At 31.8% G+C, this 18,676-nt stretch overlaps 2 protein-coding genes across 3 annotated transcripts; one reads left to right on the plus strand and one right to left on the minus strand.

Annotated features, from left to right (window-relative positions):
• Positions 1-290: 290 nt before the first annotated feature.
• On the minus strand, positions 291-806 carry LOC25497370 (glycine-rich protein 23). The gene has a single exon (XM_013597602.2). The coding sequence runs from the start codon at positions 804-806 to the stop codon at positions 291-293; it is 516 nt and encodes a 171-aa protein (XP_013453056.1).
• Positions 807-11,705: 10,899 nt separating this feature from the next.
• LOC25497372 (trihelix transcription factor ASIL2) lies at positions 11,706-16,229 on the plus strand. 2 transcript variants are annotated; one of them, XM_024786131.2, is made up of 2 exons: positions 11,706-12,973; positions 15,905-16,229. In XM_024786131.2, exon 1 carries the CDS (start codon positions 11,856-11,858, stop codon positions 12,966-12,968), a length of 1,113 nt encoding a protein of 370 aa, XP_024641899.1. In that variant the 5' UTR covers positions 11,706-11,855; the 3' UTR covers positions 12,969-12,973; positions 15,905-16,229. The 2 variants fall into 2 exon arrangements, with proteins under 2 accessions (XP_024641899.1, XP_013453058.1); XM_013597604.3 differs by having other exon boundaries at positions 11,706-12,969.
• The last annotated feature ends 2,447 nt before the right edge of the window (positions 16,230-18,676 follow it).

Consider the following 18,676-nt stretch of genomic DNA (forward strand, 5'->3'; position numbering starts at 1 on the left):
AAAAAAAGGGATTACATCATAGGAAGGGTAAAACATCTAGGTACTTATTTGTACGGATACAAACGTTATTAGATGAAAAACCAAATCAACAAGAGTACCATTAATAATGCAAAACAATATTGAAATTATCACACGACCACAAATAAAATTGTTCTTCTCCCTTTTGTTTTTCTCATTCACGAGTTTACGTAAGTTAATTCACGTTGAAAAAGCCGAACGCAGGATATAAGTAAGGGAATGAGCAATTTTAAAAGTGAGAAGAGCAATTTTCAACTACAAACTATATTAATTTAAGGCTTATTTGCTTCAACAACATTCTTGTGACCACCAATGAAACCACCAACTCCACCAATAACACCCCCTCCAATCCCTCCTACACCTCCTCCAATTCCTTTGTAAGCAAAACCTCCAATTCCACCTCCAATTCCCTTAGATATTCCACCTCCATAACCTCCAATTCCACCAACAATTCCCTTAGATATTCCACCTCCTCCATAACCACCACCTAAACCTCCTCCTCCATATCCACCACCTAAACCACTACCACCACCTCCTCCATATCCACCTCCTAAACCACTACCACCACCTCCTCCGTATCCACCACCGGAACCACCACCAAGTCCTCCTCCTCCGTAACCTCCTCCACCACCTCCTTCACCACCACCATACCCATCAGATGGTGTATCAAAGAACCATTCCGGCTTTTTCACATCTTCTTTTTCATTCTTCAAGTTCCTTCCATATGCATTGTGGGACATTCCCAACACTAAGCATATCCCCACAACCAAAATGAACTTCATCTCCATGACAATATTAATCTATGTGACTATAGTAAAACACACTTCACTTACACCACTTTATACAAATATGCACCATATACGCATGCATTTATATAGTAGTTTGCATGCATGAGAAAATGAGCACTGAATATTCAAATATCAAAATGTAAAAAAATAAATTGAAATATTTAATGTCCAATTGTAGGGGTTAGGTTTAATTGCTACCACATACACCACACAATTTACCTTCTCTTACCATAATAGTCTAGCTCTATCACATGCATGGTATGTGAAGGTACATTCGCATTCATATCGACCATATTGCACCCCCATAGTTGGTTAAAACTTAAGATTATACCTAGCTCTGACCAAGTTCACAAGACATTTCTGACATGCGGTCCAATCACATAATGTGTATGGCACAAGAATATAAACTATAGTGGATGCATGCACACATTGGATAATAGTAATATTACTACATTGTGTGATTAAATTTGTTGGGGTGGTGGCACCCATTTACAGGTTGTAGATGGTGATGGGGTTTATAAATAGGACCGTATGGTATATAGGGAAATTTATTAACCAATATAGTAAAAAGTTTTATATTTAAGGACGAATTTTGTAACCAAAATATTTCAATGTCTCTTAGTGACTTAACTTTAAAATGTCTCTAAACTATGGTTGCTAATATTAACCATCAATATTAGATTTTCGATTCTAAATATATCTTAACACTACATCACCTTTTCTATAGAAGATTTATATGAAAGACAATTGATGATATGACTATTTGATTAAATTTTAATATAGAACAAAGAGTGTATTATTATTAAGCCATAAATTATAATACAGGACCATTTGTATGTTTGGGTAGAGTAATGTTGTGTGGCTACAGTATCGCGTGACATTATTTATTCACCCGATGTGTGCTTGTTGACTTGGACATTATAAAGGATAATGTATTTGTATGCAGGGGTTGGGGTTCGAACTCCGGACACCCCACTTATTCACCTTTAAAGTGAATTTCCTTAGCCGTTAGACTACTTAACCAAAAAAAATAAAAAATTAAGAGGAAAAAGGTTTACCAAAAAACAATTTAGGAGGAAAAAAAAAATGACACAGGCAAAATATATTTTTTTTCTGTACGAAATGCCTTTTTTTAACAATTTTGAATATTTTATCGATAAGTCAAGAGTTATGGACATTTTTTTTTTTACTTAAGCACATTAATTATTCTTTTTTTTTTGTCTTAAGCACATTAATTATTCTTCTGGCTGAGAACAAATATTAATAGTTTTTTACTAAATATTATATATTATTTAAACTTTGTAAGTTCTAAATTTAATTATCGGGGTTCAAATTTTTATATGTGCAATATAAATTACGTATGAATGAAAAGCAAATTGGCAACAAGTTGCATAACTAATTTCGCTGAGGTTTAGTTGATGTTGTTAACTGTGATTTTCTTTTCTTGAAGCGATTAATGTTGAAGGATAAAATTTGTCTCTTAGTTGTGTTTTCTCTAACTTCTCCAGTAGAGCATTCTATTTAGTTTTTTTTATTTTATTTGGTCTAAATTACGAAAAGTATAAAAAAAAATAGATAAACATAGATTGATAAAACATATAAAAATATGAAATAAGCTTGATTTTTTATTGGATGTGTTAATTACATCTACAAAATGAGAATTGTATTTATAGAGAAAAACTACGTCTATTAGTCAAACAATGTAGCCTATAGTGTTAAACCTTTACTCAACTAATTTCATCGGTAGTGCGTCTGTTTCCCTTTTTGAAAGGATCGTGGCAGCCCACATTCGTATATGAATTTACTCCTCCATAGCATGATTCGTTGACGCAATCTTTGGTGAACAGCTCCAACATGAACTTGTGTCTTCCTTCATCCCTCTTTGCAGTTAATGGTGCTACAAACATGAAATCTGGATTTTGTGCATCTTTGTTCAGTACCACTTAGTTTTGACTCAGTCTGAGGACTTTATGACCCACATACTCAATTAGTGGATGTGCACATTTGAATGTTGAGATGGAGAAATCTCATCCTGAGGTGGATCCTTCCACTAGTGGACTAGGTGGAGACAAACGGTGGCACAAGAATGGTACAACACAAAGCTATAGTTGAGAGCAGAAAATTCTTCAAGAGGACAGAGAAGCACATTTCAGGAGTTGAAGAAGGTATGAAACGACTTGTGGGATTCCTAAAAGACCAAGGGTAATTGAAGACAAGAAGATCTTCAAGAGGACATAAATTAATCAATCCAGAGGTTGAAGAGGTTATGGTGATAAGTTATGGAGCTACTTAAAAGGCTCAGTGTAGTTGGAGGCAAGTATTCAAGAAGGCAAAAGATGTTTCGAGGTTCAATGAGGTAAAGGTGGAACAACAAGGCTGACGTAAACATCCTAAAGTATACATTTTATTTTTGTGTTATCTTAAGAGAAATAAACGAAATTATGGTACCACTGTAAGAATCAAGTTGGTTAAGAAACAATACCTCGCAATTGATGTTTTGATTCTAACAAAGTAAAGGAACAAATTGTCTATAAAATGTGTGTTCAAGTGCGTAAGACCTAAGTACTAATTAGATAACGTCAATAATCATCTTTATCCAGCTAGTAGAACACAACAAGAAGTAAAAGACACTATATAATCAATTCTAGTCAGCATACAAAATTAGTTAGGAAAAGTAAATTTAGAAGCATTCATCTTGTCAAAGAATCAGCTCTGGAAAGCATAGTGAATGAAAGCATTATCTGTAGCTCTAATCTTCGGTACTACAAAAAAAGCATCTAACATATTGGTAAACAAGCATATGTCCAAGATATTTATTAAACATATGATAGAGTTTATGACGAATCAAGTGTCTCACAGTTCCATCTATAAGACAAATAATCAAGTCTACCATATGAAATATCAAATACATGAAAAAAAGTGTGTGATAGATAAAGCATCTATATATCAAGCTCATCCTTTAGTCAAAACCATAGAAGTCAACCATCCATTTACCTCTAATCATGTAAGGGTATTTCAATACCTTCAAAGATAGTATTGGGTAAATCATCATTTTAAAAATTCACTAAATAATCCTCTAATCAAAGATCTTATTCTTTGATGGTACTCTTCTTAATTATTCTTTATGGGGTTATTGTGTGTAGAACAATGGTATGATATGTTGATCCTTAAATCAAAAATTTGAATTTATTACTCTCGACAAAAATACATATGTACATGTAAATGTTTGTAGAGTATCTTATGACACTCGGTTTATGATACATATGCACATATGAAAAAGAGAAAAATTGGTTGTGAATATAAATATGTAGAATCTATTCGCAATCATAAGAGATTATGAAACAAATTTTAAGCAAAGGATATCTTATGACATTAGTTTTATTAAAAAAAAAATCAAAAAAGGTTTGTCCATACAAGATAAATCAAAGAAAAATCCATAAACATGAATCCAGAAATTGATTGTATATTCTCTCTTATGAGAGTCATTAGATTATGTTGTACACAAATCAAGTTGTCATAGCACACTTGTATTGATATAAGATTAAACTACTCATTCACATATTTACTATTGTAGTGAATTATTTTCAAGTCATTTGAAGTAGTTAAGAAGAGAAAACATTTTAGAAATATACCAAAATATATAAATATATGTTTAATTGAAAAGATTAAAATAAAATTATTATACAATTAATTTTAAATTAAAAGAACAATTTTAAATATTATACAAATCACACAATTGTTTTTTTTCTTTCTCATCATTAATTATACATGACTCTTGGAATCATGAATTTCGATAAAAAAAAAAAAAAAAACAACAACACTAAGAACATGCACAAACCATAATATATGTGACAAAATATACATATTTATTTCATTCTTCATGCAATAAATAAAATTCTTAGAGTTATTCACTGCAATCAGAAATAACAACACCAACTACATGAACTTACAACCAATATAATTCATATATATTCATTTTCATGTATTAAATATGATTATTTGACTCATGCTTGTCATATGTGAATAAACATTAATATGTAAAACATATAAAATGATTGTGAATTTAAACTAGGCTTAATTGATCTGCTGGTTCCTTAATTTATTTCTTTTATTCAATTTGGTCATATAAGTCTTAACTTTCTCAAACACGTCCCTTAAGTGATTTCTTTTATTCAATTTGGTCCAATTTTGATAATTTTAATCCCCTAAAAAAAGAGAACGTTGGATTACGGGGGTCTATCAGATTTTATAGTGTATCATCAACACCTAATTTATTTACTTTCTTCTTCTTCTTCCATCATCTTTATCTCCATCCATTCATCCTTCATCAATAAAACCCAGGACAAAAAAATTTAAACCAATTATTTAATCACTACACCACCATCATTGTCATCTTCATTTATCATCAACACACTCCAACAACCTTCATCACCTCCCATATCAAAGATCAACAAATTCTTCTCACCAATACTCGTCATTTTTTTGTGAAGAAAATTCCAGACAGCCATCCATAATCCATATTCAAACCGTTTTATATTCCCATCAAAATCTATTTCAATTCCATTTACCCACTCACACTCATCATCAACTCCACTGCTTTCTTCCCCCAAACCCAAACCCTCCTTGCTCCTGTCAGATCTGGAACCAAACAATAACAACAAGTCCGGTGATGACGCGAAAAAAACGACGTTTTAAGGCTTTTCACGGATGACTCCTACCTTTTTGAGTTTGGTTTCGAATGTAACGATTCATTTTGAGCTGGTTATGGATGTCGTGAAATGGAGATGTTTATGTAGAAAACTGAGTTTGATTTTTGTGTTTGATTGTCGTGAAATGGAGCTCTTTGATTTGGGAGGTGATGAAGGTTGTTGTTTATGTGTTGTTGTTTCTAAAAAATTTATTGAGGTTTTGCTTCTTTATGGATTTTTGATTTTTGTGTTTCTTCTCCTTTTGTGGGGTGTTTATGTTCCAAGGGTGGTTTTGTGAGCTCGTGTTCTGTTTTGTTTGGGATCTTGCCTTGCTGGTGTTCTTTGGCTATGGGAAAGGTTTTTTTTTTTTTTTTTGTGCCATTTGGATTGGATTGGGGAATTTGGGATTGCAGAGATGAGAATTGATGATGAATCTAGAGAATGGAATTGGAAGAGTGTGATTTGAAATTTAATCTTGGTTTTTTATGAAGATGATTGAAGGATGAATGAAGATGAAGATGATGGAAGAAGAAGAAAGTAAATAAATTAGGTGTTGATGATACACTATAAAATCTGATAGACTTCCGTAATCCAACGGTCTCTTTTTTTAGGGGATTAAAATTATCAAAATTGGACCAAATTGAATAAAAGAAATCAGTTAAGGGACGTGTTTGAGAAAGTTAAGACTTATAAGACCAAATTGAATAAAAGAAATAAATTAAGGGACCGGCAGATCAATTAAGCCTTTAAACTAATATTACATTTATTTATTACTAGCGAAAAGAGGGGCACTCACGTGTCTGTTTTTTCTCTCTCTTTATTGCGCTAACGTTTGAAAATTATGAATGATGTTTTTTAAGAAATTTTGATTTTGATTATGTCTAAAAATATAAACCTTTGTTGCTTTCAAATTACTACAGACCAAACTAATCATGGTTATCTATTTCAATGACACCGACCATATAACAAAAAAATATAATATAATTTTTTTTAATGACGCCAAAAACGATCTTTATTATAGAAATATATGTTCAAGGGTCTAATTAGGATAATGAAAAAGTATATATATATATATATATATATATATATATATATTGTAGAATATAGTATAGATGTATCTATAATGCATCAAATAATTGTTCGTAAACAACATTATGCAACAAACAATTTTGGAAAATAAAGTATCATTGAAGCTCAAACTCCCCTTATAAAACATCTCAGTGCTCTAGGTTCATTCAACTAATATAAAATTCTAGACTAGTCTTATACTGTTATTAGTTTTAAATTGAAATTTAAAAAGCTTAATATATGTTCGTTGATCAGAGTCAATCATCTCAATTCTTTAGATAATAACATTCATAATCCTTAAATACTACATTACTTTGAAATCCTAACATTAAAATAATTGAATTCTTCATGTATTGTTTTGGTTAAAGCTAAAATTATGTTAATATGAAATCAACAATTATGTTTTATGTTTTTTTATATATTTATTTTCATGTTTGTATATTTGTATTGTTGAGCACATTTGTACATTTGTATTGTTGAGCGCATTTTTTTGTTTATTTTTTTTACTCAACTAAATTATTGGATCTATTTTTATTTTTTTTTGTAATTTGAAATTAGTGGATTTCATAATCAATTGTATTGAAAATAATTTATAAGGTAATCTAATTAGTAGGGCGAGCTGATCTCACATCTTTAATTATATTCCTACGAAAAATATGAATTAATCATGTTGAAATTCTAGAGTACATGCCTAACTTACCAAAGCTGAAACTATCGAAATCGATGCAACGTCTTAGTGTTATGCATGCTTTAGATGAGAATGATGTTATAACAGATCAAGGTATGATGATGGAATGTATCCCTCTTCGCCCAATGTTGTCAAATATGGTTTTAGCTTCGGCATCCTTTAAGTGTACAGAAGAAATTATTGTGATTGTTGTAATGTTATGTGTTGCCAACTCGGTATCTGTCCGTCCAGATGGTAAGGAAGAAAAAGCCAACATTAGTATGCAAAAATTCCAATTATCACGATTTGGAATTAACATTGGTTCGTCCAGATTGGCAACTCGTCTTACTTAACATAAACAGTTAATTCAATATACACATTCACATAAGTATTCCAATTATCACGATTAAGTACTCACCAAGCACACTTATCATCATTCATATGCAACAATTACAACTCATGTTAATTATGCAATGCGCCTAATTCCGACACATACATGCATGTGGTACCAATCAACAACAACAAGATGCCGACCGCACATCTCATGTAAGAGTACACCTCCTCTTACAAACAACTATGTAAAAGTGCATCTCCTTTTACATTTCTCATATGACTCAATATGACTATGATGCATGGACATATAAGCAAAGACTCGATAATGCCAACTACTCAACATATACGTGCACCAACACAATGTAAAAGTACACCTCCAATTACATTGATCAACTTCAACAACAATTGCATTACCAAGTATTTACGTCCACACAATCAACATGTCATTATTCAATTAAGAGTCATCTCCAAAATATCACAATTCATCAACATGTATTCATTAATCAACTTCAACTATATTCTATAGTTCAACCACTTTGCACAATTTGTCACCATCCACGTAAAAGAGGAAAATACAACACCTTGTGATAAACCTCACATTCAACACTTACCATTTACTCACATATCTTCATTCAATCATATAAAACTAATCACAATGGATTATAAGGTAATTGGCTTAAAATAAATCGTTTTCGACAAAGTCCGTATCAAGCGGCAGACGACCAACATTGATAGTTTCAAAACAAGGTAACTTATTCAAGTTTGGAGACTCACAAGTCAATCTTAATCAATCATGTAGTCATGAGCTTGAGCCACTTACGAACTATCAAACATTAGTTCGAAGATTAGCCTAAGTTCGTATGAGAAAACCCCAAGTTCACATATTCCCTAATCCCACCCGAAAATCAAGTTTGATATGATTAAGACATTAAACCAACTTTACAAGCCTTGCTTAAGTCCATATTAACTGTAGACCCGACTTGTAATTTCTTTTAGTTCACAAAAGTTTATTCCGACAACATCCGAATTTATCAAAAGTTCAAGTTTCAACCAAAATAGAAAATCTCAAATTTGAATGAGTAAATCATGTTTCATTAAGTTTAGGAGTAAAAACAGAGATTAAACAAGTTGAAAGAAGTATTTTACAAAGCTCGGATTGGCCTCCTAAAGTCCGGAACGAAAATTAAAGGTTGCTGAAACTAGGCTTGTTCACTTAAGCGACCACCTTGTTCGCTTAAGCAAACAAGTTCCAGTAGCTTACAGTAATGTTCGCTTACTGTTCGCTTACCGGTTCGCTTACGTAACCGAGTTCCAAAACCTACTGTGATTGTTCGCTTACGCGTTCGCTTAAGCGAACAATCATTAGTTCTGCAGAAAAACTTACGGGTTTCAACCATTTTTTACCCGAAATTCCCAATTTTGATCTCCCAATGCCCAAATATGTTTCCAAAGTTTATTTACAGGTCAAGACACTTAAAAGGGCTCTCAAGAACACATCAGACATGGAAACAAATGTCATTTAAACATAATTCACCAAATCAATCCATTTTTATAAAACCAACAACAACAACAACTTATTTCACAACACAAATTCATGATTTATGAACACTCAAGCCAAGAATCATCAACAACAACAACATCAATTAAACATGATTCTCATCACAAATCAACAACAACATAACATAATTCAACATTTAGAACACAATTCACAATATATCATTTTCACATACTATGAACATACAATTTCACCATAAACAATTCAATTATCACCAATTTCATGTATTCAAATATACCATCATAGAAAGAGCATGAATTTCAACAACTATGAGCAAAATAATCACTTATTCAATTAAGCACTTAAGCATGCAATTAATGAAAAATTACAACTAATTGATTATGATTGAAATCTAACCTCCTCGCCTCAATTAGCAATAATCATAGCCAAAGCTTCAAGCTTTTCTCCCTTCTAACCATTTTCCTATTCTCTTGAACTTTCTCTCTCTACCTCTCTCAAAATTCTATGAAATGAAAATGAAGACCTATTTTCTCTTAAGACAAGGGTTTATATAGGCTCTTCTCCAATGGGCTTAACCCTGATATCCTAGTGGGCTTAACTCACTCATACACAATTATAAAATGTTTCTACTCACTTAACGGTAAAATACTAACAACGATCACTTACCGACTCACAATTAATTACCACACTAATAACTTAGTAAAATAATGGTTCTAACTAAAAATAATCCTCACATGAATTTACTAAATTACCCTTACTCTCAAAATGACCAAATTACCCTTCTAACACGAAAACCCAATGAAAATGCACCAAATGATAAATATTCACACACAAGCACATATAAACACATATTAAAACAATTAAAAATAAATATAGCGAAAATCGGGCTGTTACATCACATATCTTTTAAAAATTGAAACAAAAAATACTTCATTTAAATAAAATAAAAAACGTCGCAGCGGAATAATTTTTCAAAACATCAAAGTAATTGTCACATTGTATCGACATCAAAACATGATTCATATAGTCGAATTCTGAAAACAAAATCTAAAATAAAAAGAATCATCAATCCCTAGTGTTACTGATCAGAGCTTCGACTCAATAAAGACTTCCAAAAAGGATAAACTAAAATGAGAAGGCTCAAACACCATCGTCCGAGACTCACTGTTATATTAAGATCTTCATCCTGCAAATCTACACCACAAGGGTGTAGGCGTAACTAGCGGTTGAGAATATATCCAACACAAGAATCGCATAATCATAATGAGTAGAAACGAGGCATAAAACACATACGCATCATCAATGATATATTCATATATAAATTATTCACATCATTTATTAAACACAAACATATCACCATCTTTAAATAAACTGGTCTTCAAATATAAATTTTTATATACACACACACACACTACATCGTCAAATATACTACATATTTAAATATATTACATCTTTCAAATATACTTGACAATGAATGCATTGTTCATAACTCGACTCTATATGCATGTGGTACCAAACCTATCACCATCATCAAATATTTTGGATATTAGAAGTATGTTATTGATTTTGTCCACACCATCGTCAAATAGCACATCAATTACAAATCAACAAATTAATTGAAAGTGCTATTTGATGTAAATGTAGATTTGATTTAAATAATAAAAAATTTAACAATTTTTATACAATTGATTAAAAAGATGCATCTTAAATTATCCGATCCACGCTATTATAAATTTTTATTAATTACACTAAACTTTTTCAAAAGAAAAATACTAATTTATTTTATTTTAACTGAATTTGTCATGTTTTAAATAGATAAATTTCAAAAAATTAAAATTATAGTGTGAAGAATGCTTCTTTATGCTCGTAGGAAAGCAAAAAACTACAAAAAAAAAGTGTAGAACTTTATCTTTCCTTGTAACCTAAAAATTTTTTTTTTTTTTTTTGTCTTAGATAAAATGGTAATCAATTGAAAATAAACTCACACACAACTGTGAAGTCCCAGTTCGAATCCGAGTCACAACGTCCGACCTTTGAATTTTGGCATTTGTCAATTGAGTTAGGATTTTTAGACAAAAAAATACTTATCTTATCTATGTGGAAAGTCAATTAAATGATTCAAATGACAATCTCCTAAATCTTCCAAACAACCTGATCCATAATTTTTTTTTGTTTCACAATAAACTTAAAGTAACTAAAATGTAAATGCAAATATAGGACATCAATATTCAAGTTTATATAAAAACAAACAAAACTATGTAACATGTAAGTAGTATTTTATATTTGATAATAAATTTGAACGAACAAATAACTTATCAATAAGAGACACACGCATACACGCAACACAAACAAACAAATAAACTTAAAATATACTTTATAGTTTCAAATTTTTATCTTTTTTTTTTTGTTAATATTCATTACTTTTATCTTAAATTTTTGAAAGTTTCAAACATTCATGTTTAATTCTTTTTTTTTTTTTTTTTAAGGAAATTCATTTTAATATGTTGCACAATCTAATTTCTTATGAAAGAAACTTTCAAAAAATTTAAATCAAGAAGGGGTGCATATGTAAAATCACAAAGTCTTTCTCTCTCTAAAACCGAAACACACACTTACATTAGAAAGAACAAGAACAAGAATTTAAAAAAACCAAACAAAAAAAACGAAACTTTTCCCCAAATTGAACAAAAACACAAAACCCTAACCAAAAAAATTCAAATTTTTTCTTCAAATCAGAAAAATCTCTTCGCAAAAATCCCCAATTTTTCTTCAATTCAATGGACGGAATGGAAGACGATTCAAGATACCCGTCAAAAGGGTATCCTTTACGACGCAAGAACCCTAATCTTCGTCAAAAACACCCAATTCGTAACTTACAATATCAACGCTACAACGATCGCGAAGAAGATTTCGAAGACGATGAACCCGAAGAATTCGATGATTATAACGTAGATGAAGACGGAATTGGAAATGGGTATGTTGGGAATTTTGAACAAAATGATGGGTTTGTTAGAAAAAAGAGAAAAATGCGAAGCGGCCCTAGTGGCGGTTTTGGTGGTGGTTCTGTGTCGAATTATGAATTGTTACCATGGGGCAGTGGTAAATTTTCGAACTTTAATCGTGGTGGTAGTTCGAGTTCTGTCCATTCCTCTGGGTCGGAGGAATGGACAGAACACGCGACGTTTGTGTTGTTAGAGATATGGGGTGAGAAGTTTCTTCAAATTGGTAGGAATAGTTTGAGATCAGAGGAATGGCATGATGTTGCTGAGAAAGTTTCTGAGGAGTTGAAAGTTGAAAGGAATGTGGCACAGTGTAGGAGTGTATTGGATAAGGTGAAGAGGAGATATAAGAAAGAGAAGAGTAGAATGGATGAAATGGGTTTGGGATTAAGTTCTTGTAAATGGCCATTTTTCAAGAAGATGGATATGTTGATGTCGTCGAGTGCAAGGCAAGAGTATGGACTTGCGTGTGGTGTTGATTCTGGGGAGTATGTGTTTATGAATACGAGGGTTTATTTGAATAGGTCGAATGGTTTTGATGAGATGAGGGATAGTCCTGGCGAGTCTGAGAGTTCTGAGGATGATGAGGATGAGGATTTTGATGGTGACGAGGATGATGTCGATAGGGAAGAGGAGGAGGCTTCATATAGGATTTTGGCTGATTCGATTCAGAAATTTGGGAATATATATGAGAAGATTGAGAATACTAAGAGGCAACAGATGATGGAGTTGGAGAAGGTGAGATTGGATTTTAATAGGGAATTGGAGTTGCAGAAGAAGCAGATTTTGGATAGGGCTCAGGCTGAAATATCGAAAATACAGGAAGCAGTAGATGATGCCGATGGTGATGATGAGGACACAGACACTTCTGCTGATAATCTCAGTGAATAATGTAGGTAGGTGTGTTTGTTGGTTACTGTTTTATTAAGTATTAAGTTTTGTTGTAATTGCATGTTGTATTGCTTATGATTTGATTATAGGATGCAGATATATATGTATCCAAATTTGTTTAGAACTACAACGTTATTTGGAATATAAAATCAAAGAATATTATTGAATTTTGAATTTCTCCTTTAAGTTCGAACATGTTTCTGTATGTTGACTAGAAAAAGAGTATTACCACATGTGTGAGTATTTCTGAATGAAGAAGTTATACTTCTCGGAACTTATATTGGATTGAGTTAATTTCTCAAGGTGTTCACTATACATGTTTTTTTGTGTGTTGTGTACCGGATAAGATCAATTCCCAATGAAGGGTTGATTATAGGATTCACTTCATATTTGTTTGAGTTTGATTTAAGCAGCCTTGGCTTGATTGTGGTTTGATTACTGTTCTCGAGACTATTTTTAGTTGTGACATTTCATAGTCCTCTCTATCTTGTCCACACTTTCCTGATCAATGGGGTAGATGGTTTCCTAATCTATGGGGTAAATGGTGTTTGTAAATCAATGTAGTTTACTTTTTTTTTTTTTTATGTATGGATTGTAACATTTATGGGCATGATCATGGTTTGCTGAACTCTTTTCGTGTGAGGAAGGATGCTGATTCTTTTAGCAATTTGAAAAGTTCATCCATGTCATTTAAAAATCAACAATGTATCTTGGTTAGGATTTTCATATTACATGATTCCTCAGATCACTTAGTGAAATGAATTTGGAAACTTCGCTTGTATAAAAATATAAAGATAAGAAATGATTTTCTTAACTTTTGAGTGTAATACAGACTTAAGGAATGCACAACAAATCAACTTTTCATGCTTATCCCGATGTCTGGATTGAAGCAGGACAAAACCTCAATACTAGCAAATCTCAAACTAAAACAATTATCATATGTATTAGATTTTTCTGACTAAAGGATAATGGAAGAACATCAGGTATCGACACATATAATTTGCTTCAAACTTTGCACAAGTAGTGTAAGGAAATGCTATTTTTATGACTGTTTCTAGAGGGTAGATGCACGCAGCCTTAACCCTGCAAGTGGGGAGACTGTTTCTTAGATTTGAATATGTGATATCTAGACAACCTTGCTACACAGAGGCTCTCCCTCTAAAGGAAGTGTTGTAACATTGTGAGATGGTTCAATATTCACAATTTATGATGTCAAATAACCTTGAGTGGTCAGGTTATTTTTTTCCTCCAAAACATGTCTAGAAACTAAGATTGTGACTATCTATCACTAGAAGCTGGATAATATGATCCAACTTACACCGATGATGTGTTAATTATTCTTCTGAAAGGTGAAACACAAGAAATGGTGTTCAGAGTGCACAATTTTCGGTAACCTTCTCACTCGTCTTACCTCAATTGTTTGGTTTTACAGAATTTGAAAAAAAAACCTAGTTTGTGAAGTATTCTTTACACCAACTGACTGGCCTTTTATGCATTAGAGAAGTTTAGGTTTTATGCCTTCACCGGCAGAACTCTTCCTTCTTTTCATCCCAGAATTGCAATTCATGAATAAAGAAATACTCTGTTTGTAATTGTATCATGGTTATCATATTTGCGAGTCAACTCATAGATTCGGCCATGTTTTCAGCCAAGTTTACAAGTCCAACTACCCAAAACGAGTTTATTCGCAAACAAAATTGTTTTCTAATATGGACAGGCTCGGGACAAACTCACTATTCGTGAGTTTGATTTATTTATTTGAAAAAGCCCAGAACGCAGTGCTGCACCACCGTTTCTTGAATTCTAATGGGTCGTGAACCCTTATATAATCTCTGGTCTCTATGTGCATCTCTTCCATCTTTGTGCGATGCTTTTACTGTGTGTCATCTCCGACGAGTTGAACTGTGTGTTGTGCTGTGTTTCTCTGTTCTTCTAGTGTTTGCATGTCAGGTTTATGTTCCTCATCTTCGTTTTGTTTTTGTGTGGTTCTCGCGATGCTCTGTTCAGTCTGTTGTGTTCCTCTTTTCTGTTTTGCTCTTTGTTTCATTCTGGTTGGTTGCACTTTGTAAATTCCTGAGTTAGGGTGGCTAGTAGAATCTTTGGTGTTTGCAAACCAAAGACTTGTTGTAGTGTATCCAGTGATTCAAAAATTCGAGTCCTTGGTTACTTCAGATCCATTAGGTGTTGCAAATTCATGGGTAGGTTCTGATGTATGCAGCTATATTGGATTCCACTGTGATAATCCACCAGATAACAACTCTACTATTGCTTTAATCTCAATTGATTTCAATGGTTTCCAACTAAGTGCTCCTACCCTTAATGGTTTTATTGATAAACTTCCTGATATTGCTTTTTTCCATGCAAATTCCAATAATTCTATTGGCACAATCACATCTCAAATCACTAAACTTCCTTATATTTATGAGCTTGATTTTAGCCACAACAAATTTTCAGGTCCTTTTCCAATTGTTGTTTTAGTTGTGAACACTTAAACATTCTTCGATGTAAATGTTTAATGTTTAATTTTAGAAATGTTTAATTTATAATTTTATTTTTGCTTATGTAGTATAGAAAGAAACTAGGACCCTATCTTTATATTTTGCTACTGTGCTTGCTTTATTATGGAGTTTTTTTCTGTTAACAACTTTATTAAGGAGTTTGAAATAGGAATGTTGAATTATTTTTGTTATTTGATGTTCTATCATATATGTGTCATTTGCAGGGGGTTTTTAAAGTCATTTTTATAATCTATGGACTCTTACGAGTTTATGAGTCGAGTCTACTGTACAGACCTTCTCGAGTCTCTATGTAGACTCTCAAGTCTGACAACCTTGCTTATGTAGAGTATTTCTACTGCCAAGTTTAAATGGTGAAAAGTATTTGATTCTTTCATGATATTTTAAAATGAATTTTGTTTTACATTTTTTCTGTCTTAGGTATTAAATATCTTGGAAAGCGTAATGATTTCTGAAAGAGTGCACCAGTTTTGGAGGCAAGATTGCATAGAAGTATGAAGGTTGTCAACTCATTTGTGTTCTCTGACTGTGGAAGTTGATTAAATATAGTAATAATATTTTTGTAATATTAACCTGCAAATTGCTGTGCAATTGTAACAAGCTGCTGCAAATTTCATTAACCCTATTCAGCTGAATATAAGCTTTCATCTTTTTATTCAAGTTGTATAACTAGAAGCTTAATGCTGATTGTATGATAAACTAGTCATTTGTTGAATTTTCAATTACTGCTCTCTGGATTTGCTAATTCCAACTATCATTTTGACATTTAGAAAGATTGAATATTTTATGTACAGTAAAAAAAAAAAAAAAAAGACTAAATTTTACTCTTTTTATTTTCGGTTACATACTAAATTTTACTTTGAAAGTTAAACACAAGTTACATTATTTTTTTGTACCAGGCATTGTTAAAAATGAAGTAAGAAATATGGGCATATGTATTGAAGATACTATTTCATTTGATGGAGTAAACCAAAATTTGATGACATAAACACAATAGTTTCTTTAAGTCTTCCAAAGAAATACTACCTCCGTTCCTTTTTAATTGTTACATTTTGATATTTTATACAAACCAAGACAATTAATAATTGACACTTCTTTTGATGCAATAAGCTATACTTTTACTATAATGATCTTATTCATTAAATATCTCATTTCATATATCTCTCTCCGCAATAAATAACTAAGGATAATTGGTAAAACAAATTTAATGTTGCATTGAACTTTGAAAGTGACAGTTAAATAGAACAATTTTTTTTTCCAAAAGTAACACTTAACAAGGAACAGAGGGAGTATTAGTCACTACTTTGGCCCTTAGACCATCTCCAATGGTTTTTTCTTCCAACACTCAATTTTTCAATTCCCAACATTCCACATCATTTTCTCTCTCTTATTCAACACTCATTCCATTTTTACCCTCTCCAATAGTTTTTCATTCAACGTTCTACCCCACCATTTTTTTTCTTCTTATTCTTAATTAATTTTATATTTTTGTTTTTATAATTACATAAAATTACAATTATCGATTATAATTAAATTAAAATAATACAATCAACAATTTATTTTTTAGTTTTGTTGGAAAAACAAAAATTTTTAAAATAATTTATTTTGGGTCTTGAAATGGTTATTATTGGGATTCATTTCACTAAAAAAAATTTAAAACTTCACTTAGTCTGCTAATAGAAAGATAATAATAAGATTAAGATAGTGAAAAACTTGGTTTTTTTTCTGTGTCCAAATCAAATGAATCAAGTCTCTATTTATAAAGAGAAAAAAAAATCATGAATTTTGGTAAAAAAAATAATTAATTTCGAGTGAAATAAATCGAGTTTGAATTATTAAGATGATAAAAAACGAGACAGCCAATCAGAATCAGCCATGTGTCACACACTATTCACAAAGCATCTTCTCTCTCCGCCTCCTGCTGCACCACTCGCGCCTGTTGGCGCGTGTTGCACATGCGCCTTGCTTGCCCAACGAAATCGCGCCACGCGTACCTATGCTTGCAGGTTCAACATTGTTGAATGGTTTCAACATCTCTCTCTTCCACATCATCATTCAACAATCTTCAACACCCTGTTGGAGCAAAACCACATGTTGAAAGTTGCATTCAACACTACCATTGGACATGGTCTTAGAAGAATTGATGTCAACTATATCTAATCATGGAAAGGAGTATAGAAAATAAGAAAGAAACTCAGGGATTAAAATTGAATAATTTCAATGAGGTAGTAAATGAATTTTATTTTTTGTATTAAGGAACATAATCAAAGATATATATTTACAATGGAAATAACTCATCCTTAAGAGGAGGACAGATCCATTGAATCTGAATACAAGTAATCTCCCAAAATTCCTTCATCCTTCATTTGTGTTATAATCTTTTTCAACAAATCAGGAATAATTTCTCACTCAAAGATGATGGACCATAATGTCCTAACTCATTCAAGTGAGAGAAGAAATAGCATAAAAATCATCAAGACATTCACTAAAAATTTGTTTGTTGTTAATCTGAAGCCATACCTTATGAAGTTATACAAATATGTACAAAAAGGAGGCTGGTTCCATGTTATTAATGAGAACAATCATGATGCAATGGCTATCTTAATGAACCTGCTTCTTAATTTAAAACTTCTTAGTGGAGATTACTATTTCTCATGTATCATAGGTTCCATAAACTTCAAACAATGGGATCCAGGAGGTTGTTCTTATCATAATGAGAACTCGAGGTCGAGTTTTTTAGAGGTGGAGAAGACTAATGTAGGAGGGTTTTTTTTAATAATTTGTTAATATATTTTATTTTAGCCTAATTTTAGTAATTTTTAGTTTTTGTTTCAGTTTGTCATTTTTCGGCCCATTAGGATTTTGTTGTTTCCCTATTTAAGCTTAAAAGTTGTAGCTTAAGAGACAACTTTTATTCATTCAATAATATTTTAGAGAGTTTTTCTCAATTTCTCGTAGATTCCGGAACCTTATTTTTACAATTTTATCGCTTGCAAACATTTCTTTTCAATCTAGATTTAACGCTTGCTAATCTACGCTTTTGGCTGATCTGAAATTGATTTTGAATACAAATCAGTAGAATCTATTCACACTCATAAGAGATTAGGAAACCAATTTTAAGCAAAGGATTTCTTATGCCATTAATTTTATTGAAAAAAGGTTGTCCATACAAGATAAATCAAAGAAAAATCC

The sequence above is a fragment of the Medicago truncatula genome, chromosome 6 (genome assembly GCF_003473485.1).
Source record: "Medicago truncatula cultivar Jemalong A17 chromosome 6, MtrunA17r5.0-ANR, whole genome shotgun sequence".
Taxonomy (NCBI): domain Eukaryota; kingdom Viridiplantae; phylum Streptophyta; class Magnoliopsida; order Fabales; family Fabaceae; genus Medicago; species Medicago truncatula.

Excerpts from the sequence above, each read along its gene's own strand:
- LOC25497370 (XM_013597602.2), bottom strand. The coding sequence starts at position 806 with ATGGAGATGAAGTTCATTTTGGTTGTGGGGATATGCTTAGTGTTGGGA.
- LOC25497372 (XM_024786131.2), top strand. The coding sequence starts at position 11,856 with ATGGACGGAATGGAAGACGATTCAAGATACCCGTCAAAAGGGTATCCT.